The sequence below is a fragment of the Larimichthys crocea genome, chromosome XIII, assembly GCF_000972845.2.
Source record: "Larimichthys crocea isolate SSNF chromosome XIII, L_crocea_2.0, whole genome shotgun sequence".
In the NCBI taxonomy this organism is placed as follows: Eukaryota; Metazoa; Chordata; class Actinopteri; family Sciaenidae; genus Larimichthys; species Larimichthys crocea.
The window spans coordinates 48023496-48049652 of record NC_040023.1 but is presented as its reverse complement, the minus strand read 5'-3'; the positions used below and the strand labels follow the sequence as shown (position 1 = coordinate 48049652).

General features: G+C 40.9%; 1 protein-coding gene across 1 annotated transcript in view; it reads left to right on the top strand.

Moving 5' to 3' along the window:
* vps50 (VPS50 subunit of EARP/GARPII complex) overlaps positions 1-26157 on the top strand; it is a 95539-nt gene continuing 69382 nt past the window's right edge. The window contains exons 1-9 of the mRNA XM_019262658.2: positions 1-165; positions 667-735; positions 9423-9545; positions 10363-10434; positions 17356-17409; positions 23039-23109; positions 23301-23418; positions 24210-24245; positions 24647-24729. Coding sequence (XP_019118203.1) covers positions 133-165; positions 667-735; positions 9423-9545; positions 10363-10434; positions 17356-17409; positions 23039-23109; positions 23301-23418; positions 24210-24245; positions 24647-24729 — 659 coding nt within the window. The 5' untranslated portion in view covers positions 1-132. The remainder of the gene's footprint in view (positions 166-666; positions 736-9422; positions 9546-10362; positions 10435-17355; positions 17410-23038; positions 23110-23300; positions 23419-24209; positions 24246-24646; positions 24730-26157) is intronic.

The following is a 26157-nucleotide window of genomic DNA, read 5'->3' as shown; positions in this document are numbered from 1 at the left end:
GCCGTGCCAGTCACGTGACGTGTCAACTATGGCTTCCCTCTCGTAGTGATGGAGGCGCATCGTTGACAACAAAACCAAACTGTAACTTCACTCACACATTTTTTGTATCCACTGAGACAAGCCGGATTTAGGATGCAGAAGATCAAATCTCTCATGGCCCGGCAGGTGAGCGAAGCAGGCGCAGAGACACCGAGACGTTGTCCCCTGAATGTCTCCAGGTAGCTAGCATTGACAGCTAGCTGAAAGCTAACAGGCTAACTTGACAGCTCATCGTTTAAAAAAAAAAAAGGGGGCCACATTTCTGACGACTTTAACACAAGATACGAGCTGTTTACGCCACACGGAGAACACACACGTATAGTAAAGAGGGGGGGAAGCTGTACCTGTGAGTTCAGCTTTAGTCGAGCACAACAACAGTGGAAACTGGGCGGTTAGGGAAGTTCTCAGCTTGCACCGCTGTCATGTTACACTCTGCTTCACCAATGGACACAACAGAGCATATCGCTGTCACAAATCTCTCCGCCGGTTCCCCCTTTTTCTTTTTTTTTTCCTTTTTTTGTTGCTGCTTTAGTGTGCTGATGAAAAGCAAGCTGTGTGACAGCTGGTCACAGCTGAATAAAACGAGACTTTTATTTTTTTTACTAACAGTGAGTCTTGTCTTCATAGGGTCTGAAAAGCCCCCAGGAGAGCATGGCAGACCTCAGTCCTGTGGAGAACCTGAGGATCCCCAGCAAGGTAAACTGTTGTTGTGACTGATGCATTTGTGCAGCATGTGCGAGTGTAAAATCAGCCTCTCTGTTTGAAAGTTACATTACATTTATTACATTACATTGCATTTAGCAGACGCTTTTATCCAAAGCGACTTACAGAGGAGGACATAAGCTGAGAAAGGTGTAAAGGAGCACAGAGTAGTTGTTAGTTTTGTTAGGCAGGGAAGCATTCTCGAAACAGAAAGGTTTTTACAGGTTTTTTAAAGGTAGAAAGGGATGTTGCTGTTCTAGTAGCCGTTGGTAGGTCATTCCACCATCTGGGGACGACCACAGAAAAGAGTTTAGAGTGACCTTGCTTTGCGAGAGGCGAGGGTACAACTAGACGGTTTGTATGAGCGGAGCGTAACGCCCTGGTCGGGACATGAGCCTTTAGTAAGACGCTGAGATAGGCAGGGGCATTGAAACATTCAGTCCTGAACTGTCGTTCACCAACAGCTGGCGGTGCATTGAAGCGTTCAGTCCTGTGTTAAGCTGTTTTCATTGTGGAGTACTTGAATGCCTCTTGCAACTGTTTTCCTTGAGTAACGTCACATATTTTGCTGCTATTGTCCGTTTCTTTCGACGCACAGTGGACGCCATCAAAACCTCTGCGTTTCTAAATGTCATCTTAAGCACGGCACTGTTGTCATCTTAAAGTAACTCATTTAGACAACATGACAGTGCATAATATTTAAAGAAGTCTGTCAAGCTCAGATGCAGTTATAGTATAGAGTGTCAGGTTGATGTACTTACTTTGTGATTTGTGTCAAGGTGAGCCTGCGCTGTGTTACATTTAGTACTGCTTCCTGTATCACATCTTTCCGTTTTTCCAGACAGCGGTGTATAAAGACTGAAGGCTCCCATCGATATCACTTAAGGTGGAGTCAGAGGAGTGTGAAATGTCGCGTGTGATAGCGTTTCTAACATGCAATCCGTCATGCTCAGTCACAGGAAGTGTGTGTCATTATCCGTTTGTCAAGAACGGACAGAGCGAAGCCGCTCTATATAATGTATAGTCACTCACTCACTTAAACCTCAATGCACTGCCGTTTGCAAGCTTTGCTTCGACTTTGCCTTGTTGCGATGACCTTCTGTTAAAGTGGTTGAGTACAATCTGGAAAGTGACCAACTCTATTTATTTACCGTGCGGGGTGATATCAGCCAGGCCGATTCAATCAGGCATTTAATTCCTCTCCCTCCGAAAGAGTTTGCTTTTAACGGCTGACATTGGTTTGATTGTCCCCCTTGTTTGGCTTCAATACGATTTGAGTTTTTTTGTTGTGGTGTGCTTTGGTGATTTGAGTATTTGCTGCCCACATTGACGCAGGCGGCAAAAGATAAGACTAAAAGGAAGTGTTTTTCTGTCAGTTTCAGAGGGTTTTTGCGAAAGGTGAAGCCGAGAGACTTTTTTTTTTCAGTCAATGTTGACTCTGTTGTTTATTTAATGTCCTTTTTGTGAGGAGACAAGAAAAAGACAACACAACGATGAGCTTTTTTTCAAGATGGAGCTTCTGCTCTGTGTCATTGCCGCAGATAAATCAGCAAATGTGATGGATAAACATGTTATTTAATAATCTAATAATCTGATGTTCTGATCTGTTGTTGTACCACATTGGTATAATGCTTTGTGGCCTATATAACAGCTAAGTTGCAGGACCTGTTTTTTTTTTTCTTCAGAAAACCAGCCAATGACACAGATCAGATACGATAAGCACTCATTCATTCTCCAGATGTAATTGGAGCCTGAATGAAGAGGAGGAGTGTCTCAAGAAAGATTTGTTTCTTTTCTCCCTGTCGCTTTGGGGATTGGTGTCAGGTGTTGTGGTCAAACTGGATAAGCAGACATCAAACACTGTTTTTAGATCTGAAATATTCACTTTTGTTAATGATTGAAATCATAACCCCATGAATGATTCTGAATGAAATCTTGTTACACCTGCTGTGTTTGGCTCACTGCGTCTGAGGCATAGGTCGATAGAGGGTTAGTATGCATGTGAGTTCTCTGGAGTATATGCTAGTACTCACAGATGAATTGCGTCTCCTGTGTGTAGTACAAACACTGTCCTTTTGTGTTTTAAACCAAAACACAGGTCTTATTATTTGATGATATTATGTATTGACTTTATTTACTTTGCTGCCGGGCCTTTCAGCTCTTAGGAAATGAAATAGGACCCACGCAGACCTGGCTTTGTATACACCGAAACCTTTTTTAATCCTCTCAATATGCCGTGACCGCTGTGAGGAGCACTGTATTACTTAACACGCTGCTCTGCCTCAGTGTGATCAAGGTGCTTAAGTGCATGCGTCTATTATATTTTTCAATCTGATACTTACCGTTCGGGAACCGTTCCTGTGTTTCCAACCATTTTAGCCGTGACTCACATCATTTATCATCCTCCAGGAGTTGACAGGAACATCTGGCTCACTGTAGTGGGCGACGACTGATGAGGGGGGAGATTGACAAATGATGCTGTCAAGTCACCATTTTGGACTTGGACTTGAAGGTTTGATGGTGCATAGGCAGGGAAAACATGAACACATGGTAGTTAGCCTTTAGTTGTAGAGTAGCTGTGCGTGGGAAGACAAATTGGCTGCATTTCTGTGACACTTTTATTCAAAGCACTTTCCAATTTTGCCTCTCATTCACCACTTCCATGCAAGGTGCTGACAATTTTAGCAATTTGGGGGTTCAGCGTCTTGCTAAAGACATCAGGAATTAATATAATAGACCATAATGAAGACATGAAACAGTTTTAGTATTCTCAGCTATTTTTATTCAATTCCTGTAGCAAATTTGCCGCTTCGTATGATATATTACTGCACAGAGACTGGCGACGAGGCAAGTCTTTTAGTCCTTGTGACTAAGAGTACAACAATTTCATTAATTTCATTATTCATTAAACTGACAATTATTTTCATAATTAATTCCTCAGCCTAGAAAATGCCACAAAGAGAAGCATCAAATATTCCCGTTTTGAAAAGTGCGTTGTGTTTGGAAAAAATGTGAAAAATGATGAATCAATTACAGCTTAACCGATGAATCATTTCCTTTGGTTTGCTGTAGTCATAACAGGAAGCGACAGCTGATATTTTCCTGATACTTCAGCTGTATTCATGTTGACACCTTACACCTTTTTGGAAGTAGTTTAGTATGTGCTGTTTACCCTCTTCGTAACCCTGTTTGAGTGATTACAGAGCTGCAACGATAATGCGACTAATTGACCAGTCCACTGATAGAAAAAGAACTATTTTGATAATCGATTAATTATTCAAAACTAGCATGGATGTTTTTCAGTATTTTCAGACATTTTATAGATCAAATGATTCATCAATTATTCTAGAAAACAATCGACAGATTAATCACCAATGAAAATAATCGTTAGGACCCTAGGTGCTTACAGAGATGAATAAACGTAATATGCAAATGTGTACTATGTTTTCTATTATGTAGTGTTTCTCTACTGAAATGGACCATATGTTTTATTTCCTTTCACATATGTCAGGCTGGTTAGATGTGCATACAGGTCAGACTCTTGTAGCAGCAGTTTACCCTCAGGGGAAACCATTCCCTCAAAGAAAACCTGATCCCTCTTGTTGACCTGCTGCTGTGTACCGAATGCCTACAGGTTTACGTGTAAAGCTGGCGAATGAGCCAAGGAGTATGATAGGAATAGATAGAAAAGATGTCACCCATTCAACAAATGCTAATATGTGAAACAAACAACCGTGGCAGATTCTTAAAAAATGTATTCTTTATTTAAATTACTCCAAATGGCACCAAGCTATTTAAACCACTTTGATGTTTTTGTTCATCTCTCTGGGTTTCTCACATTTTAAGCTGCTTCATGGGTTCACACAAAAAACAAACAAACCTTTCCCCCCTCTTTCCAGTCATTTCTCTTCAAAGCTGTCGCCCATCTGTGCGCCAGTTTGAAGAATTTCCTTTGTAGGTGTTGCGGTGTGTTATAGCTCTTAACCTCTGCAATCTGACTGAGCCTTTTATGGTTTCCATCATTACAATCTCTGTGGAAAAAGCAGCGCTCGAGTCCACAGTCTAAATATGACTTCCAGTGAACTTTATATAGGCTGATGCAGAGTGATGCAGCGATGGAAAATTATTATTTTTTAAATCTTTTTATTTCACAGATACAACAAAAGGAAAATATTAATAGACTATCGAGTTTCAGTCATTTTTTAAAACAAATATTGTCAAACATTTACTTGTTCTAGCTTCTCAAACGTGAGGACTTTCATTGTGTTGATCATCGCAAAGTGAGTATCTAAGTTTTGGCCAGATAATCAAAATTAATTTTAAAGTATTACTTCGGGCTCTCAAGGGTAATTCTTCACTCATTTCTAATAATTAATTAAAAAAATCATCGGCATACCAATCAAGTCACAAAAACAATGATTAGTTGTAACCCTAAATGTTAGTATGCTACAGGTTTACTGAAGCTGCTACAAAATATCTGTATAATGCTGAAAAATGTTTGATCTAACTCCGGTTTCCCTGAGGCAAACAGTGTTTCTCTTACAACCCTGCTGGTAGTACTTGATGTGCATGCAGCCACTGTTTCCTACCACTAGGTGTCACCCTCAGTTTGCTCATTACACCTTTTTATTTGATCAGAGTTAAAGACCTGACACAGAAAACATTCATTCAAAACATTCACGGTGCATCCCCAGCTTAATATTGCATTATTTCCTCAACCATTTAGGATGAATATGATTGGCTGAGTACCTCCAGTGCGCAATACGTGTGTGTTTTCCATAGATCTGTTGGATAAAGCTGTGAAAAGGGCATGTTTGTTGTTTTTCGAACCTGTCACAGGCTTTCTTGAGGGGGAACACAGCTCACTGAGAACTATGACTCTAGGTGCCACACTCGTATAATAATAATAACTGCATGACAACACAGATACAGAAAACACTTTTTGCCTCATTGATATTCAGTTGAGAGTGACTGTTGAGGAAAAATAATAACATACTTCCAAATTCAAATTAAATTACCCGTTAACCCAGCAGCTGACAGCGCTGTTGCAGCCTGGATATTGCTGTTGGTTGTGATGTTGTTCTAATATCCGAGAGGGCAGCTGTGGTAAACCCTTGTTTAGAAGCAGATGAGGATATGCACCCAGTTAGGCTGGCATAAATATTCAGTGTTGATTACAATGAGGAGGTTTTGATTTGTTCATCTAATGAATGATTCCATAGTGGAAATAACTGGCTCTCATCTCACTCTCCACACTGCGCCGCCTTTCTCTCCTGATGTCTCGCAGGATTTTCCACAAACCACCTATTGTTTATTCACTCTCCTGTTTTGCGTCGATGAGGGCCTTTTTGTCCTGCGCTTGATTTTTTTTTTTCCACATTCAATCATCACTCCTAACCGATCTCCACTTTCATTCTTTTGTCTCTCAACCTTCAAAGTGAAATTTGAAAGCCAAATCAGAGCCTCACTGCGCCTGATGTTGATTCACACGCTGGGCCATGTTTTGTTTTTATGCCTACCCACCAACAGGGAAGGAACGGACTTATTTAACCCTTTACCTGAGGTGGCATCACATGTCATTCAAGGGTTCTTCACATCACTGCAGGTGGAAGACTGAGAAATGGAAGAAATGGGAAGAAAAGGGAAGAACAGTGACGCTGGGGAGGTGAATCGCTCCAACCACACACTGGAGTCGCTTCACATGAGAGACGTCATCACTGTCTTTTGTTTTGCTCGTCCCTCCGCCTTTTTTCTTTGTGCACTAACTTTCTCTACCAGTGAGTCATCCACCTCACCCCCTCCCCTTTAGCGCTCTCTCTAATTTGAGTTGATATCCCGCCCACCCACTTTGAAGGCAGAGAGTGATCTCCTACCCCTCCTTTCCAATCTCACGTACCCACCCACGCATTTCCCCCGGGGCTTCTGCTCACTACTTTACCTGAGTCAGAAATGGCTGCATGCACACTTTGCCTGGAGGTCCGTGTGTTGGGTTGCAGACATATACACAGAGACAAACACACACATACATTTTAAACAAGGTATGTATATGTAAAGGGATTCTGCTATTGAATTAAAGCAGGCTATATTTGACTGCAAACATTACAATGATTCTCAGCAGCCTCATATAAATGTCACTCAGCAACAAACACTCTCCCACATAAACAGATTAAGTTACATGAGCGGCACACTCCATCGGTTTGCTGTGCACTCCTTGCTGATAACAGCTGGAAAACGATTTGTGGGTAGGCAGGTGTGTAACAAGGTTTACTTGATCAGTGTCTACTATCTCATGACGTCTATATGAAATGATGTGTGCAGATCTCTAAAAAAGATTGATATACTTTTATTTAATAGAGCGTGGATACACATAGATTGCATTCAATCCCATAATTCCACATCCATCCTGGCTTACCTTCTTCCCAAGCCTGCCGTCTATTTTTAGTGCTTTAATATGCTGATTCCTCAAAGTATCGATCCCTCACAAATGAGATGTTAGACTCAGCATGAAATAAAGGTTTTCCACTGAGGGCATCAAGTAAAACAACTAAGCACGAGCTCTTTTGTTTACAGGGGATGTAATATTGTGATTAAATGTAAGATTTACGGTGGGATTGAAATGACAGTCGATTGGTCAGTCTGTGTGTTTGAGACTGAAATATCTCAACTGTTAGATGAACTGTACTGAAACGTGTCCCCCATGAGGATTAGTCCGAATGATCTGTTGACCTTTCTTCTAGCACCACCCTGAGGTTGACCTTTAGGTTATGCTAACAGCTATTGGCTGCATTACTCTAAAACTTTGTGCAGGAATTCATTCATGTTCATGAATTAACATGTCCAGTACCTGCAGCTAATGGTTTTCCCAACATGTACTTCCTGTAGTGCTAAATTTAGGGTTGCAATATTCTGGGATTTTTAAAAGTTGGAAACATTCCATGGGAATTAACAGGAATTTATCGGAATAAATAGGAATAAACCGGGAATTTACTAAATTGAAGGTTGGCCCTTAACAGGGAAAAATATATTTAAGCATAATCTTGACCAAAACAACCAGATTTCACACTTGAATATCTGCTATTCCTCCATCACATGCACCTAGCACACGGCTTACTGCAAGTCTATTGAGGCCACGCCCCCTACCTGCACGGTGCATTCCTCCATCACATGCACAGAGCATTTCTACAACCTGGACCACAGTTTAGAGCGCAGAGCACAAGACTATTGAAGCCACACATTTGAGCTTGTGGACTACATAAAGTGACATTATATGTTAAATATATTTGATGTATGGTATTAATGTTTAACTTGCAAATAGCACATGAAAATGTTTTCCTGCAGTAGCTAGCAGATAAGTTAGATGCTTAATAAGCTATAGCTAGCACTAGCTTACACCCAATTACCAAATTACCCAAACTTTCAAGTTAATTCCCAAGATTTTCAATAATTCCCATGGAAAGTTTCCAAATTGGAACATTTCCAAAATCCCCCAGCTTTACTTCCCATGGAAAGTTTCTGGATTGGAAATTTACCAGAAATGTTCCACCCCTCTGTGTTGATGAGCAAATGCTGGCATACTAAGACACGAAACTAAGATGGTGAATGTGACACTTAACAGGTTGGCGCTGTCACTGTGAGCACATTCAGCTCAGCACTTAAGTGTTTAAGTACAGCCTCACAGAGCTGCTAGACTGACTGTACCGAGCATTAAATTAAGATTTTAGACACTTATGAATCATCATTTTGCGTCATCACTGAAAGGTGTACAGTGACACAATGGTAATTTTTTTTGTACTGTTTATCCTCCTTCCTGACAAGCTCCTGTACCTGTTTCTCTCCACTGCTCACTCAGCTCTACTTTTATTTTTTAGACAAATCTATTTCCTACCTGCGTCCTTTTCATACATGCACATACTCACATACATGGTGTTGGAATTTATTTAGTAAATAAGAAGTGCTTTCGTTTTGGCCTTGTTGTTCAACTTCTCTCCACTCATTAGGTTTTAAAACCATCTAAAAGACGCACTGCAGCAATAAGTCTCGACGGATGCACAGCATGTTAATCGGCTCTGATGTTCTCAGAGATTCTGTGATGGGAAGTTTCCGTTGTAATTCTTTGGTCATTCCTTTCTTCTCGCCTTCCCTCTCAAGGCTGTCTGACAATCTCCCATGACAGTTGTGCAACGAAACAAGTTGCAATCTTCTCACAAACTCAGATATTTCTTCATCCCTTTTTTCCCCCACTCCACACCTCCATTTTCCTTTGGCTTGCCACTCGTTCTATGCCTCATTTTTATTCTGTCCTCTCTCCACTATATCTCCACTCATTAGTTGTCCTTCACCCTTGCCCTTATCCTTAACCCGTACCGCTTGTTCCTCTAATCCTATTTCTCCTCCCTTTTTTGTTCCCCTGGCATCTTTCCTCTTTTCCTGGACTAACCTATTTATCTCTTCCTCTGTTTTGATGTGTTTATCTCGACTTTCATGTTAGAGATTTTGTTTGTTGCGCAATTCTCTGTTTTAGACCTTTTCTGTTTGTGTCCCAATGTGGAACTTTTTAAAGTGCTGATTTCAAGGACATCTTTTTAATTCTCTATTTTTCTCTCTCCTCTTCTCCCTGTCTCTCTTTGTCACTGTCTCTCTCTCTCTCTGTCTCTCTTTTGGCTGGTCTCGCCCTCTTTCAGGAGGAGTTGCGGGAGCTGAGGGAGCAGCCAATCGACCCCCAGGCGGAGCAGGAGATCATCGACAGCATCGAGGAGGTCTACTTCTCCAACGACTCCTTCGACATGGTGCAGCACGAACTGGAGGTCAGTGTGAACGCGTTATTGACTGAATGAGGACCACTCACTTGCGAAGCGATGATTCGCTCCAAAGTTCCCACGCCCCCTTCGTAAAATATTAACTCCATCAAGCCCGCCACATTTCAGTGACTCTGGTTACAGCAGTTTTGCATTTCTAATGAGAATAAATTTGATTTCCTGCATTTTGAACTTCATCTGAGAGGCAGGGGTAAAGCTTTTTGTTACCTGCTGTCTCTTACACATGCGTGTCTTTGACACCCGGATTGATGGATTGCATCCTCGCAACAGAGGAAGGGTGTGAAATCTCATTAGATTTATCTTGGTATTGCTACACCGTTTGAAATGAGACTCTCAGTCAAGGGGAAAGTAATTACCTATCATCCTTTGGGCCATGGATTTGTAATATCTTCTTTCCCTAGCAGAGTTTGTTTGCTGTTTACTAAAGAACATCCTCTACCTTCATGACTATTCTGACTTATGATCTGGCAAAGTATATTTATTTATTTATTTTTAACAGATCTCACCAGTTAAACCAGCTGTGTGATATCTTTGCTCAGGAGTAAAGATTAGCTCTCAAAATAAATAAAATCAAAGGCCTTGAGCACCAGAACTTAGATATAGCCAAGTATTGAGTAGTTTTGTTTTTTGTCTGACACACACCTAGCAGCAACTTTAACTACGCCGAATGTTTACACACGTTTGGAAGCGGCGTAAAGCTGTATGCATGTGTCTGCAGAAGTCTCATGTGCTTTCACCTGTGTTGGAGGATGCATTGTAAGCAAACGATAAGGCTGTATGTTTGGGCCTCTTTGTGTGATTATAGAAACTCCCTCCTGAGCTGAACCTGCAGGAGCTGGAGGAGTACAGAGACAAGCTGAAAAGACAACAAGCAGCGGTAAGTATCTCTTTCTGTCATACAGAATACACACACACACACACACACACACACACACACATGTGGAATAGTGTCAGTGTTATGGTCATTTCTGGTCCTTTCTTCATAAAAATCAAGAATGTAAAAGATGTCATTATTTGAAGCTTACTTTAAAAATAGTAAAAGTCCACTTTTTGACTTATTCTTGGGCTTTCTCTCTTGTATAACCAGATGTGCACCAGTGGGAGGTAACTCAGATCCTCAAATAGTTACTTTTTCTCAAAAGTGTGACCATTTTACCAGGAGCTGGTCATGAAGCGACACAAAAGCCGCAGTTGACCAAACAATCTCACCTTATGGTCCATTTTTATAAAGATGAAAGTAATGAAAAGTGCACTCAAAACACTCTGGCAGACACTGCAGTCATACATTATGGAAAGCTAATGCATTTGGAAAACAATACCCTGAAAGCCTGAAAGTTTTCATCTCGGGAAAAGCTTTACAGTTCTGCTTTGGCTCCGTTACTTCATAGAAACAATTTGCTTTGCTTGCCACCCCAAAGATCGTCTGTCTGCTGATGACTTCTTGTATACCCCCAACCCTTTGGCCCATGCCATGCATCATTAACACCCCTGAACTTTTTTTTTGTTGATTGGCAACCTGGTAGTTATCCTTTCTAAGCCAAAAGGGAGGGACATGGGGATAAGACAAATTACTGATTCTGACCTACACCCAGCAGTTTGTGCTTTGCGTCTGAAATCTAATGGCAGGCTCTTGACGTCAGTGACTGTGTTTTCCTCCTGCGGGCCTCAGCAGGAGCATTTCCATAGTGGCCATCATTTTGAGGTCAGTCAGGTACACGCAGTTTCAGACTGGAGTGCTGGCCTGTCAACAGATTTCTATTTATGGAAACATGTGGGAGAGAGAGAGAGAGTAGCTTCACCTCCCCCCGCACCCTCAATCCACACAGTCCAGTGCGGATTTCCCATTTACCCTCTTTCCTGACAAGCTTCTTTACTTTGGCACACCTGTTTGTCTCCATCACTCAGCTCTGCTTTTATTGTTTTTTGCCAAATCTATTTCGTATACACCTCCTCTATTTTGTACATGTCCCTTATTTTGACATTTTTGACAGAGCTGTCTGGTTATTTGGGAGGACGCTCCAGATTTTGTGGCCTGTAGCAATGGTAAGGCCTACACGTTATTAAAGCCTAATATTGCACCAACGTGCTATCAGAGATATCCTCTCCCTGGTTTATTGGAATAGCCATTATAATTGGTCCACTGTGCTGTCAGGTGGAAAATCCGCAGCTATGTTTTTTTTTTTTTTTTTCAGAAAACTCATCAATGGAAACCAGCAATCTTGAGTCTATATGAGCAAACCGTCTCCCAGTTTGTCTACCTCAGTGCCCCGAGGCTTTGTAAAATATTTTCAGCATATACCTCTAAACCTTTTGATTTGTTTTGTATTTCATTTTCAAGCTTTTCTTCTCTCTGAAGTTATGTTAGCTCAGTTCCCTTGGGCACGTTAAATTACACAGGTCTGTTACCTGACCTTACCTTACCTAACAAAAATATACTCTATTTGTGTTTTTCTACCTAAAAGTAGTCGGGTATTTTTAGAATATTTAGCAGGAGATGGAGATTACACCTGTTGCAAGTTATGAATAATGGCTTTGTTTTTCACAGTTAATGTTTTAACCAAGTGGCAACCTCCGTGACTGTGAAGACAAATCAATTCACAAGTGCAAAAAACTTGCAGCCCCTCAAACAACCACTTGATGAAGACTACAGGAGTTGATCGCCATAAGAATTTCTATATAACTCACCCGTTGAAATTACTGTATGTTACAGCGCGGGCGCTTTGATTGACAGGTGGGTGCCATTACAGGCAGTTAGTTTGAGCACCCAGGCGTCTTGTGATCTTGGATTACCCAGGAGGCGGCAGAGGCAGGACTGCCATTACGGCGACAGCCAGAGAGAGAGAGAGGGAGAGAGTTTAACAACGGCTCTTCAGAAACCTGTGGGTGACGTCACAGATATGACGTCCATATTTTATATTGTCTGGTTTTAACAGACACTACAACTATCACTCTCATTCCTCCCAGACGCAGTAGGTGGGTACTGGTTAATGTGGAGCCTTCTGCCATATAAAAATTAAAAAAATGCCACTTTGACACTTTCTTTTGAAATATGTTTGGTAAAAATATTTGTTTTTCAAATCAGCAGAGTTCCCTGTTGCCTTAAGGAGGGAGCCTGCGTGATTGATTATATACTTTGATTTGGTTCAGTGCGGGGAGTTTCAACGCTTGATATCTGGTAAAAATCAATGTTGTCTTATGCATTGCAAATGAGACGGGAGGAAGTATGAGATATAGTAGCAGAGCAGAATTCATTTGAAATTGTGCTGCAAAATAATCCTTCATCCCCCCTTTTTTTTTTTTCCTTAGCACATATTGTGTTGTGAAGTCATGCGTGTGGATGATGTGTGTACTGTACATATTGCCAATCTTCTGCTGCTTCAGATGCAACAGCCGTCTCTACATGTGGGCATGTTATAGGTGTGCATTTATACTGGACATACACACACACACACACACACACACACACACACACACCTAAGCCTGCAGAGGCATGTAGTCGTCAGTGTGTTAAATGCAGCATGGCCTGAAGAAGTGAAGTGTAACCTCAGATTCTCAACATGGGACCTCTCCTTATGGTAGGTGATATGAAAAGTCTCCATGCTGCGACGCCATTAGTAAAGCTATAAAGCAAGTGGGTGTGTGCGTATGTACCATGTGTACTGCTTGTACTTGACCCACTCTTTGCCACTATTTCTTCCTGCTCCTGCTGTGCGCGAAGTGGCGTGTTGACACCCTCTTTTTCCCTTTTTATTCCCCTCTTCTGAGTCATCCACTGTAGGGAATAACTGCCCACTTTGTCCGTCACAGTATACAAGCCTAATTGGCCCCTCTAACACAAGGCTACGAGAGGCTAGTCTCGGGGCAAATTGCTGTTTCATGCAGCGGGACTTCGGTTTGATGGTGAAAGTGCGAGACGCAGTGTGTTGTGGCTCCCAATTAAACACACAAATGCTAGAAAGCCCTGCTTATATTGCTTATACACATACTTATATTATCCATCTGAGATCTGAGATCTTGTATTGACTGTATTTGTCTACTGTTGCCTAAAATACTTGAAACAAACAACATACTCACAGTGTTTAATTTTATTTTTTAGCGACAACTCATGCGAAGCATCACTACATTTTGCATTAAAGTTCCCATCGATCTCAAAGTAACTTACTTCACAGGCGTGTAGACTGCAGACATGTCGGAGGAGGGGATGTTAATAACGAGGATGAACGTATTCAATTTTTAATGAAACTTGAAAGCTAGAGATGACTACCCCTCCTGCAGCAATAATGTATTCCCTCGCTCTGCTATGTTTTTTTTTTTTTTTTTATAAAGTTAGCGATGCTTATGCAACCTTCGCTTTAACTGCCTCAATCAGGCTGAAATAATGTCATGCTGTTCAGAGGAAGGTTCAGGTGATTGTGTGTCTGTGTGTGTGTGTGAAAATACTTCATTGTCCCTGGAGGGAAATTGTTTATCACAGTATTATTCATCACAGGGAAGAGACAGCAGTGACAGAGAGAAATGCATGAACAATAACGACGTGCAAAACAACATGAAAACAAGACTCGAAGTTCCCTCAGCGAGTCGCCCTGTTCAAGGCTGCTGCGGCTGTCAGTACCAGACTTTTGCCTCAGCAAACTCTTCTGCGCCTGAGGGACCTGTACGTGCTTCCAGAGGGCAGTACAGTGAAGATACGGTCGAGTGAGTGTGTGATGTCCTGTTTGAAATGTGTGCAATGGTCTTGCTATCGAGCCCTGAGAGACTGGGTGTAGGGAGACCTTTTAATCTTGACAGCAGGGTGCCGGTTTAACCCGATTTGTGACAGAGAGCATGAGAAAGAAACAGGTGAAGGAGTAGAGAAGGAAGGCTTGAATATGTAGGTACGTACAACAGAAGAAGGAGATAGGAGGGAAGTAGAGTCCTTTGAGTTTACAGATGGTTCATAGTCTTTGGCTCCTTTTTTAAATGTCTTTTTTCATGCTCAGATTATTGCAGTATTATTATTATTATTGGAGATCACATCACAGCAGGAAAAAGAGACATAAACGCGCAACTTCAAAGCACAGCAACACTGTATTTAGAAATCAGTCAGTCCACTGGGTATTTGTTAAAAAAATATGATACCAGTATTGATATTGATACCGATAAACCAAAAGACTATTTCATTCGATATCTGGTGTTGAAGAAGTCGTTGGCCTTGAGCTTCATCATGTTACACATATTCCAAGTCCTTCCACATTTCATGCTTTTATTTTATGAGATGTTACAGACAGTCGTGCATGCTGAACTGCCAGCTCTGTCAAATACACCACGCTTGACTTATGTAGACCTATGTAGCTGTTAGCAGTAGCTGCGGTAGTGGTCCCATCACACATCGCATTAAATCAAAGAATGCTTGCAGTTGTTGCTGTGAGAAAATGATGCAAATGCTCATTTTTTTTCCAGAACTGAGTACAAAAACATTTGAGGTATCATTTGACTGGCAGATTTTGGTTTGGGGTTATTTCAGTACTGATACCCAGCCCAGAGAGACTCTGAACCTTTTAAAATAAATTTGTTGTTTTCATTTGGCAATTTGGATTGCTTTTTTGTGTGTGTCTGCAACACAAACAAGACCTCTTCCCACAAGTGCAGGAGCAGCGTATGAGACCGCTGCTTCAAAGTGAATATGGGTTCTATTGCTTTCTGTTTAAAGTGGAAACCCTCACTGTGTGAGTTTACTCTCTGTCTGCCCTCAGCTCTCTTCATCAGGAGCACTGACCTTCATTACTACGTAGCCGCTTGATCCTTTTTCACTGCTGCTGGCCCTAATTAGTGCCAGCTAATTTAGCCTTAATTGCTTGATACATCTCAGTAAACACTTTGAAAGAAAGAAAGAAGTAGCAAACATGTTCTTACTGAGACTAAATATATATGTGTGCTGTAACAGCATTGTTGCTAATGAGCGAGTACTTGATAAACCGTCCAGACATGTTCACTCTCATTGATTTCTAGAAAATGATGTGTGTGAGATGCACGCTGTAGTCTGCACGAGGCATCTCCTGTGACTTCCAAAATATTTCCTCATTTTTGTCTCCCTGGCATATTTTAGTGCTGTGAAAAATGCATTTATTGTCTCACTGATGAATGTTTACTGCCAGTCACTAGTTTTGGACAACATTTACTCCATCTGCTAAATATTACAGGCACCGTGCTTGCTTTTACAACCCAGCTACTGCACAATTAGCCTCCATTTGTGTATATAAGGGCGAGCTGAGAGCTAATGACTTTGGCCTTGTGGTTCAGGTGGGAGGGTTGAGTTGCTCACTGCTGTGTTTCCATTATGTGTTTAGACTCTTTGACTTTTAAAAGTTTTAGTGTTATGTATTCTGGTCAATAGGTGGCATGATGGCCTAAATTTGCATCAACTTTGTGAATAGTTGAGGGTATGTTTTGTGCTTCTTTAAATTGTTCCACTTTATTTATTTATTTTTTAGTTTTTCTGCCATAATCTTGTTCTTGCTCTTCTTCCAATTACTGAATTTTAAAAAAAATCTGTTTCATAAATTTGAATGTCAAATGACGGATATACTCCTGTGGAATGAACGGCTTCAACTGAGCATTCGCCATCTGTTCAGGCCTCCAGTCGGCCGCCGTGCATACTTAACACATGTTGAAATGTCATCCTCGCCTCTTTAGCCTGCACATTAGCAAGTATTGAACACTTCCCTCACTATTTTGGATGAACTCGCGCCTACCGTAAAACACTCTCCGTGTGCGTGCGTTGGTGTGCATAGTTACAGGAAGGACCTGGAAGTGAGTGGGAGAAAGATGGCCGGTTACATCTGTCTGTCCTGAATATTGAATTCCACCACTTATATTTATAGTGAGTGTTTTAGCTTCATTTATTCTGGACTTCTTCCCAACCGAGCATTCATGCGTATGTAAATTTTTTATTAGATATATTTATTTTCTACATTTTTGGTTGCATGGTGCATCTATTACCCTCATTTTTTAAAGCTTTTTTATTAAATAACCCCTTCCTGTAACTTCCTGTGTTATGATGTCATAATGATGTCATCAGGGTTAATCGATTGTTACAATCTTGGGGCAACTGGAAAGTTATTATCAGCTCGACTTTCATGACACTTACACTTGTATGGTATGCAAGGACAGAGTAAAAGAAATGTAACAAGCTTACTTATAGCTTACAATCCTCTGACTTTTTGGAAAAACGTTGTAAGCCTTGAATGAGTCATCTGTAAGAGTTCACCTTCGCTCGGTACAACCTTATTTGTATGGTCCTTCAGTGTAGGTGAGGCTACGATTCATTTAATTTCCATTAACTCTCAGTGTTCTTCAGCTTTGCCCTTCTCTAATAAAAGTGGCAGTGGGCAACACTAAACAGCAGAGGGGTCATACTGACCTCATGACCTTGCTCACTGTGCTTTATGCCATAAGCAGGGCATATGCTCTTTTAATAATTGTAATTTCACCACAGCTGTGTAAAACTGGTAAAAGGGACAAGGGAGTGGAGAGAACATTGGAAAACACAATAGGAAGAGAGAGAACAGAGACGTCTGTGAATGATGTTATTGTGAAAGACACTGAATGAAAAAGAACTGACAGAGGAAGACGCTCACAAAAGGCTTTGGCTGTATTGAGCATTAAATACAGAAATCAGTGACGGTTATTTGTGCTGCTGCGTCCTTAAATTACTCTTTTTTTTCTGGGGGTGGTGGTGACATTTGTCAAGAACATCAAAACATCTCTTTAATATATGTTTGACAATTCTTATCTTTTTCTTCTCCCTCTCTCTCTGTAGGTTTCCAAAAAGGTCGCCGATCTCATTCTGGAGAAACAGCCTGCTTATGTCAAGGTATGCTTCCACTGTCAACTTATGACCACATTAAACAACAATTTCTGTCTTTTCATTTTCTGTCATCTTAAAGAAATATTTCAGCTCCTGAAATTTCTTTCCAAATCATATCCGTTCTAATCTTTTCTCAACTCATGACTTGTTATGATTGGACATGAGGTTATTTTGATGCTATCAGGGAGTCAGCGGATGTCTTCCTGTGTCAGGATGGAGATAAGGATAAGGTAGAATTTACGTAACCATGGCAATAGAAAATTTGAATCCATCCGCGGATAAGGAAAAAGGTGACAATAATCTCGTTTTCATTCAGAAGATAGTCCTCAGAATCCATTCTTTGATCGCCTTGGGGTGTTGCGGTGAACTGGAATGAACCAGTGAGTGCGACAATGTCCTTTGAACAAGAAATAAGATACTTAGTCTTTGCTTTGGTAATAAGTCAGAATGATCCTTTCAACAGATTTAATTTATCTGATAAATTTCATGTGATGTCATCTCATTCATCTCATACACCCTCTAGCCAAAACAACTTTCTTATCAAGCCTCCAAAACATGAGCTAAGTGTAGTTGAACCTGCTGCTACATAGAAAAGAAGAGAAATGACTCTATACCTTTTTTTGGAGGCTGACTGACAGCTGGTGTTTTTGTTTGTGTTCCCCAGTTGCCTCCTTTTGACAGAGTAATTTATCCAACCTCGGTGATCATACCTGCCAAATACATGGGGGTATTGAGGTGGTTTCATTTAAAAGACTAGAGATTGTCAGGCAATAGGGTTGTTGATATGTGTCGACATGTGATGGCATAATTCTCTTTAGGTAATTGCGTGTGAATATGGATGGAGAAATTATAAATTCACTGCGTCACTGCACTCCTAAATGTCATTCAACTTTGTTTTTCTATTCACCTTTATGCACAAAAAGCTAACTGGGGCAGGGCCCAAGCAGCAGCGCCATCATTACGATGTGGGTAATGGGGAGCTGGTGCATAGTCAATGTGATGGAGGGTCACAGGGAGGACCTGTTATGAATATATGAATAAAGAAGCCTGGCAGAAAGATCTCCCTTGTGACTAAACATCTCCTCCTACTTGACCTTCCCTTCCCACACCAGCGCCTGTGTTTGTGGACACTGTAGGAATCGGTTGGTATAGTTTAATTGTACTTGAAAATGCTACATATCAACTATAAACAGCGTTTGTCTGTTATAGTGGAGTTCAGACTCTCTTTGCTGAAACTTAATCCGTGTATTGTTTTTAGTTTATCTCCCTCATGCATACTGGCTCTTTAACCTCTTTATCCACTAAAACCCGACTGACCAATTATTCACCAGTGCACACAGTTACTAATCAGATTGAGCCCTCTGTCAGTCAGGTTAAATGTGGCTTACAGACGGGATAGACTGCTCAGAGCAGTGGAATAACAACAAATTGAAGCCTCGGGCTACGTACTGAGCACTCGGCATGGTGACCATGTCCCCTTGTGTGTGACCCTGTGTACATTTTATGTAATTTGTGGTTGCATCGAGTGGACCGCTTGAGGCAGTAGATGAAAGATCTATGATGTGTCGATTTTATTTGTGTCTGTCTTCAACTTACTTCGAAGTCAAACTTCACTCGTCCCTTCAGATATACCCCCATTGAAGTTTGGGATAGGAAGGTCGAATTTCTGCGTAGTCAGTGAAGCTTTGATGCCAGCAAGACACAGCAGACGATGGAAAGCTTTGACAAATTTGATCTGTAGTGAAATTGCAGTGAAATTACCATCATTATTAAACCATCTGAAGGTCAGTCTATGAATAGTAAATTGATCATTATTTCTGTGACCCTTCGTGTGACTCTGCAGAGTCAGAATGACAGCAGGACCTATTAGTAGATGTTGCCAGGGACTTTGGGGGGCACTTCCATTGACCCTTCTCAGCCCAGAATCACTTGGTCTACAAATGCCCTGTGGAGTTCAGAGGGAGCTTTAGTTTCTACGTCATTGCATTAATGGCACAATGAAAATCATTTCCTACCTCTCAGAAATATTTGGAGACTGACAGAAACCAAAAGCAATGACGATACTTGTCTCTGTGTGTGTCTTGTCTCTTGATTTGAAGATTTATTTGTTGCATACGCCCAGGCAAATACTCCCCTCACTGTTTTGTATTTGCTACAAAATACCTATACCTGTATTTCATGGGCTTTTCCTCCACACTATTTTCTCCATTGTTTTTCCTTCCCACGTCTTCTTCTACCTCCACCAAGTGATATTTTATCAAACATGTACACAGAAACACATACTGCTGCACAAACTCAGCCACAGGGCAAAATGCCACTTCTCCACATTGCTTGTGTGCCACTAAACACATTGGTGGATGAATAACTTGTGCAGGCACGTACGCTCATGCCTCAGAGCTCGAAAGGACGGGCTGCTAAGCGCCTGATGTGATTCATGGCTATGTAGTGACTATCCTTTTTTTTCTTTCGGGAGCTGCTTCTGATCACCGTCGCTGCCCTCAGGTGACACGTGGCCTCTGCTTGCACTCAGAAAGGGTCACAAATGTGCTTTCTCATTTGCTGCCTTTTTTTTTTTTTTGTTCTTATAGTTTGGGTGTTTTAAAGTTAAATTGAAAGGAAGAGAAAACGAAGGTTAAACTACTCGATCGATAAAACTGGTTGTGGGGCGATTTAAAATAATTGACAGTTTACAACTGAGTGGCTAAAGAAAGATCACCTTGTGGGAGTCCAAGTTGTAATGACTTTGCACTCGGCAGGCCTGACCAGGGCACTCAACACCACTGGAAATGAATGGTGAATGGTCTTCAATTATTTCCCACTGGAAACACTTATTCATCACGACTACTGCTTGTGCCTTTGTTTGTGTTTCCTAGTTGCCTCCTTTTGAAAGAGATTGGTAATTTGTCTGACCAATTACATGGGGTTAAAACCCCCATGTAATTGACAACAAAAGGCAACTGGGACAGAACAGCTAGGGATTTGAATAGTACTGCTACTCTTAGCGATACTGAAACTGGCAGTTCAGATGATGCTATGAGCATTTCAGATTGAATTTATTAACGCACCAGTGTTTATACCTCAACAGTCGGGGGCCTCATGGTATTAATCATGAAGCCGTGTTTGTATAATTTAGTGACTCCATGTGGGCTCTAGGTTGCTACCATACACGCTTGAGGTGAATGGAGCTCCACCTGTATGTGATGAACTTTAAAGGTCCAGTGTGTAACATTTAAGGGTATCTATTGCCAGAAATGGAATATAATATTCATAATTAAAATAAGAATAGTTGTGTTTATGTTACCTTAGAATGAGACTTTTATATCTACACCCAAGCACCCATGTTTGAGGGGACTGTAGGAGTTTGTGTGTATAGTTTGTTCCTGAGCAAGCCAACCATTCCTCTGCACAGCGCAGACATAGTGGCATTTGTCTGTTGTTATTTAGGGGAATTCAGACTCTCTTCACTTTAATTTATTTCATGTATCATGTTTATCTCCCTCATGCATACTGGCTCTTTAACCTCTTTATCCACTAAAACCTGACTGACCAATTGTTCACCAGTGCACACAGTTACTAATCAGATTGAGCTCTCTGTCAGTCAGGTTAACTGTGGCTTACAGACGGGATAGACTGCTCAGAGCAGTGGAATAACAACAAATTGAAGCCTCGGGCTACGCACTGAGCACTCGGCATGGTGACCACTTGTCCGTGTGTGATTCTGTTTGATGCTGCATGTGTGTATTCAAGCTGTTTACGTCTTTCCCTGTGTGGATTTGTGCACATTTCTGAATGTTTCTACGTTACACGATGGCCTGAGTGTTTGCTTTGTACAGTATTACAGTGTTGATAATGGACATCGTGTCAAAGGGAGTACGTGTAGGTGTGGTGAAGCGAAAGATTAGTTTTTGCTGGATGCAGTTAAGAAAAATGCTTCCTTCCTCGACTAGATTTATACTCTTTTGTAACTGCACAGAGTATTATTTACCATTGATTGATATATATGTCAATCATTGATACTTTTTTACAATTTAAACTTTATTTCACTATATTGTTGAGGTCAGGAGTTTAGGATTTGCCGGTGCAGCTCGATCCTCTTCCCCTGTGAACTTTTTATCAGTCTGGGTTTAGTAAATTCTGTTGAAAATGACTCGGTCTAGACACAGTAGAAGTTTACAGTTGTGTCTGTACTGCTCCCAGTATGTGAATCAATCTGATGGATTCAGTTCCTCAGTGGGAGCTGGTGAGTCAGCCCAGATGCTTAGAGTGCAAGGGCGTTTTGAGAGCAAACATTTTAAAGTACGTGTGGGTGTACCAACACCATCATGGCAGTTTCATGTGTTAATAAACTGTTACTACCAATGCTTATGAACTTATTTAATAAAAGTTTCTGTGTTCTAGCAAGTCTAAATGGGTAGTTCTTATATTTTTAAGTTATCATATCCACATTTCAAACCATTGTTTACTTTCTTAGCAAGAATTACTTTACTTTAAAAGTAATTTAAAAGTAAATGAACCTGTGAGCAGTTTATTGATCTCTCTGCCATGTGTTAACGTCAATAATGCTCTTTGAATTAGTATAACAGCATACTGATTTTGTCTAACAGTCCCAATTTCATAGACCCTGAGCAGGAAAGTCGCATGGTACACGTCCCCTCAGAGAAAACCTCAGTATTGAATCAGCTCTTGCAAACTGTTTTGGGTTGTCAAGGTCTTTGTCAACACTCAAGATCATGAGGGCAGATTGGTTTAAATGGGATCATTGATCTCATACCCACAGCTGAAGTGCCACTTTTATGTTGTTTTTGGTCATTTTATCACCGTTGAAAATGAATTTCCTCAGACCATATTCTGTTGGTAAAAGGTTGTCTTATGCTTGACAGTGTTATGAGGACAGTTTGAACACTGGATCTCTTTTGCAGAGGGGTGATACAACATTGAAAAATAAGATCAAAGAACAAGCATCTTCGTCCTCAGGCATGACATCTGGCAGATCAAGAAAATAAAAACAAGGAGAAGTGGTAGTCAAAAATATAACGGCAATTCAATTTGTCCTTCAGCCTTACTTTGGCTTTGGGAGTGTTTGTTCTCTACAGAGGTCACTGAAATGGCCTAATAAGTGAACTTGTGGTGCTCATTGATCCTCTTCTAAATGTCAGAGCTCTGAAAAAAAGGAAGATTTTCTGTAATTTCTTGTACATTTTTAAAGTTGTTCTATTGAACTTCATTACACATCGGAGGCGCTGACTTACAATTATAGCATAATCTATAATATTGGTCCTTTTATAAAATGCTCCCAGCAGGATGCATTGTACTGAAGAGTGCTCTGATATATGTGCATGTGATACTGTTCAAGTCTGTGCAGCATTTAGAGGGAGGATTTGCTCAGTAAACTGCATCATTACAGGCATTTTTCACTGATAGCCCTGTCATTGAAGTAGTCTTATGTTATATTTGTGTCCTATAGATTTTATGTGTCCTCTGCATCATAGGATTAGGTTATGGGGCTGTTTGGTAGCACAAAATATACATTTCTGTTTGAATGTTTATTATTAAAAATAATATGAAATCTAAAAGATTAAACTTAACTAAACGCTGTTTTTTTTTTCTTATTCCCTGTCTTTGTTCTTGTTCACAGGAGCTGGAGCGAGTAACGGCTTTGCAGACTAACCTCCAGTTGGCAGCAGTCATTTGTACTAATGCAAGGAGGTAATAGTGTTCAATTGCATACTATCTATTCACTAAATGATGTAATGATATAATAGCTGCTGAAATGGTCTATTCAGACCAAATCTGCATATGAAGTGCTTTTCTCATAACCATGATGACATTCCTTCCCTTCATATATTCTTATGTCTGGTATGGTCGTAAGTGACAAACTCTTCTGTCTTCTTTGCCAGGCAACTGAGCGTAGCGAAGGAGGGATTCACAGGAGCCAGCCTGGGTCTCTTGGCCAATCAGAGGAGACGACAACTTCTAACAGGCCTGCTTAAGTCACTAAGGACCATCAAGACGCTGGTAAAGTTAGACATATAGTTTATATGCAACATATTTAGTTTGAAACTGCTTTGCACTGGAGACCAGAGAAACACACTTAAGTGTCCAGATCCAAATGTTTTGCTACAGCTTTACTACCCTAAGCACTCACAATGTTGTGCACAATTGAGCCTGACCTATTATCTGCCTTTGAAAAATGCTTCCTTAGTGCCAAATAATAGCATGCTTTTTGTGGATTGTCATTTTAAATTACTTTCAGCACCAAGTGAGTGCTATGATCTGCACATTGTTCCAACATCTAATGTGATGTCCGTTTAATTCATCATCAAAGCTGGATAAAGCTCAGACAGTTGTCTACCAGCTATCATTTGAATTAATTGTGTAAAACATGGTCACTAATGGTAACCAAACACAGTTATTTTTGTACTTTTATAGTTGATTAATATGTGTTTCTGACCGGCAACTTTATTGAGTGACTTCCTAAGGCCAGTGTGAAAAGGAGTTGTACTCAAATAGTCAATTCATGTGCACTGTAATCTGAAGGAACCTTCCTACTGCAAAATCCTGAGATGTTATAAACACACTGCATGACATCCCACTGTTGTGAAATGAATAGACGTAGTCTAGAATAATCATTGGACCTGTTCTTCTCATTTGCTAACTTGCTCCTTTCATTTGTTCTAATCGTTTAATCATCTACAGACACGGTCACAACAGGAAAGTTGAACCGGCGTTGAACCCGTTATCACTTATCATTGTGTCCTGTTATTGACGTATTCATGTTTTCCTCCTGTCATTCTCCCCCCTCACAGCAAAGAACAGATGTAAGACTCAGCGAGATGCTTGAGGTATTGTAATCCTTTTTATACACACAAACAGACATGCAGAGATATGTTCATAATTGTCTTGAAAGGTCAAACATCAGCAGGGATTCTACATTGAAAGCTGAACCCACACAAACACTAGACGCTCTGACAAATGCGACAAATGTGAAGGTCAGCTATAGCACATGGAATTGATTTGACTGTCACTTCGTGTAATTCTTGGTTATTTACAGAGTATCTGCTGTAACAACCTTTTTTTTTAAGATCAAACTGGATCAGACAAAAGAAGCCATTCAGAATAATCAATCTTTGTTGCCTTTGTATGTGGTTCTTTTTTTTTTAACATTTCCCAGACTGTACTGTACATGTAACCACAGTCAATATATTGTATTTTCTAACATGTCATCACTGCTCTGTTCCTTTAGGAGGAAGACTATCCAGGTGCGATCCAGCTCTGTCTGGAATGTCAAAAGGCTGCCAGCACCTTCAAACACTACAGCTGCATCAGGTATAGTACAAACAGACTGATGGAGTGATATTTAGTTGTATCCACATGGCAGTAGACATGGACTTTGGGTGCATGGAAAAATGTTGACAGATTCAAATGATGTAAATGTGATCTTTCTGAGTAGCACTGGTCTGGATTCATCATCGTCAGCTCTGCTCAGGTAGAGGAAACTACGATAGTGGGCTCGTTTTAAAAAAATTATAATTCCATTTTGGAAGGTAATTGGTCTTATTTAGAGGCTTCTCTTGTTTTGCTCACCGTCATTACCTTGTGGCTGTGGCATGACGGCAAAGCACTCTGCCAACATTGTCAGTTGGCTCTTAGCTTGGAAAAATGTCCAAAGTCTAAACCAGGACATTTCATCTGAGTGCAAACATGCTGCAATTACTGTTGTCTTTAAGGAGTTTGTCGTTGGCATGTTCGGAATATGCAGCTGCCAGCTTTAACCATATTATCTCTAATCTCATATTGTGAACGTCTTTAGTTCTAAAATAGTTGCTAGATTGAAAGGTATCCAGCTTCGAGATGAAGAAAGACAGGCAGGCAGCTGGCTAGTCATGCTGGACAGATGGTTAGACAGAAAAACACATCAACAGAAAAGGCAGACAAACTCAATGAGACAGGAGAACACGTGAGGATCTGTGAAGCGTTTGTGTTTGATAGCGTTCACACATGACCATCATGATAAGCCCTGTTCTCCGTCTCTAGAGGGGCAATCACCTCTGTCCCTTTTGATTTCCTGTCACAGTGCTCCTTTTTGTCTATTGATTAAAGATTGATCAGGGATACACATCGCTGCTTTTCCTCTCCCTCTTCCTGCAACACCGTGTACCGACTCTGAGAAAATGTGGGAACTACTTTACCTGCTCCAGTGTGACACGAACACACGGTGTTCCTGCTGTAATTTCTGCTGTTTTGTCATGCGTGGCAGAGTGTGTGTTGGTCTATTTGTGGAGCGGGGCACAAAACGGCGAGCTCCATGTCAACACAGCTTTGTGTAAACGCTCACTTCCTCCCGCAGATACAGACCTTTTTAACTACACAGAGCACTTTACTCCTGTGTGCGAGGCCACAATTTTCTGCTTTATTTTTTGTTTGCAACCAACGTCTTTACAAAACCACAAAAAAACCAAACATCTTTGCATCGAGAAAAAAATTATTTCTTAAATAAACTTTTTGTAACTGACCTTGACTTGGCTGATATCACAGCTGCCTACCGCAGAGCAGAGCAGAATACACTGGGGATCTGGCTGTGACAATGCTAGTGACATAATGACTGCTGGGAAGTGGTGATCAATATGGCAGCATCGTGGACAGGAGAGTGTTGTGGTGTGGCTATGCAGCTGCTTTATTTGTGTGGCTACTGTATCACATTATCATTGGTCTACTTTAAATGCTCTCTGTATTTATTGCATTTATTATAAAAAC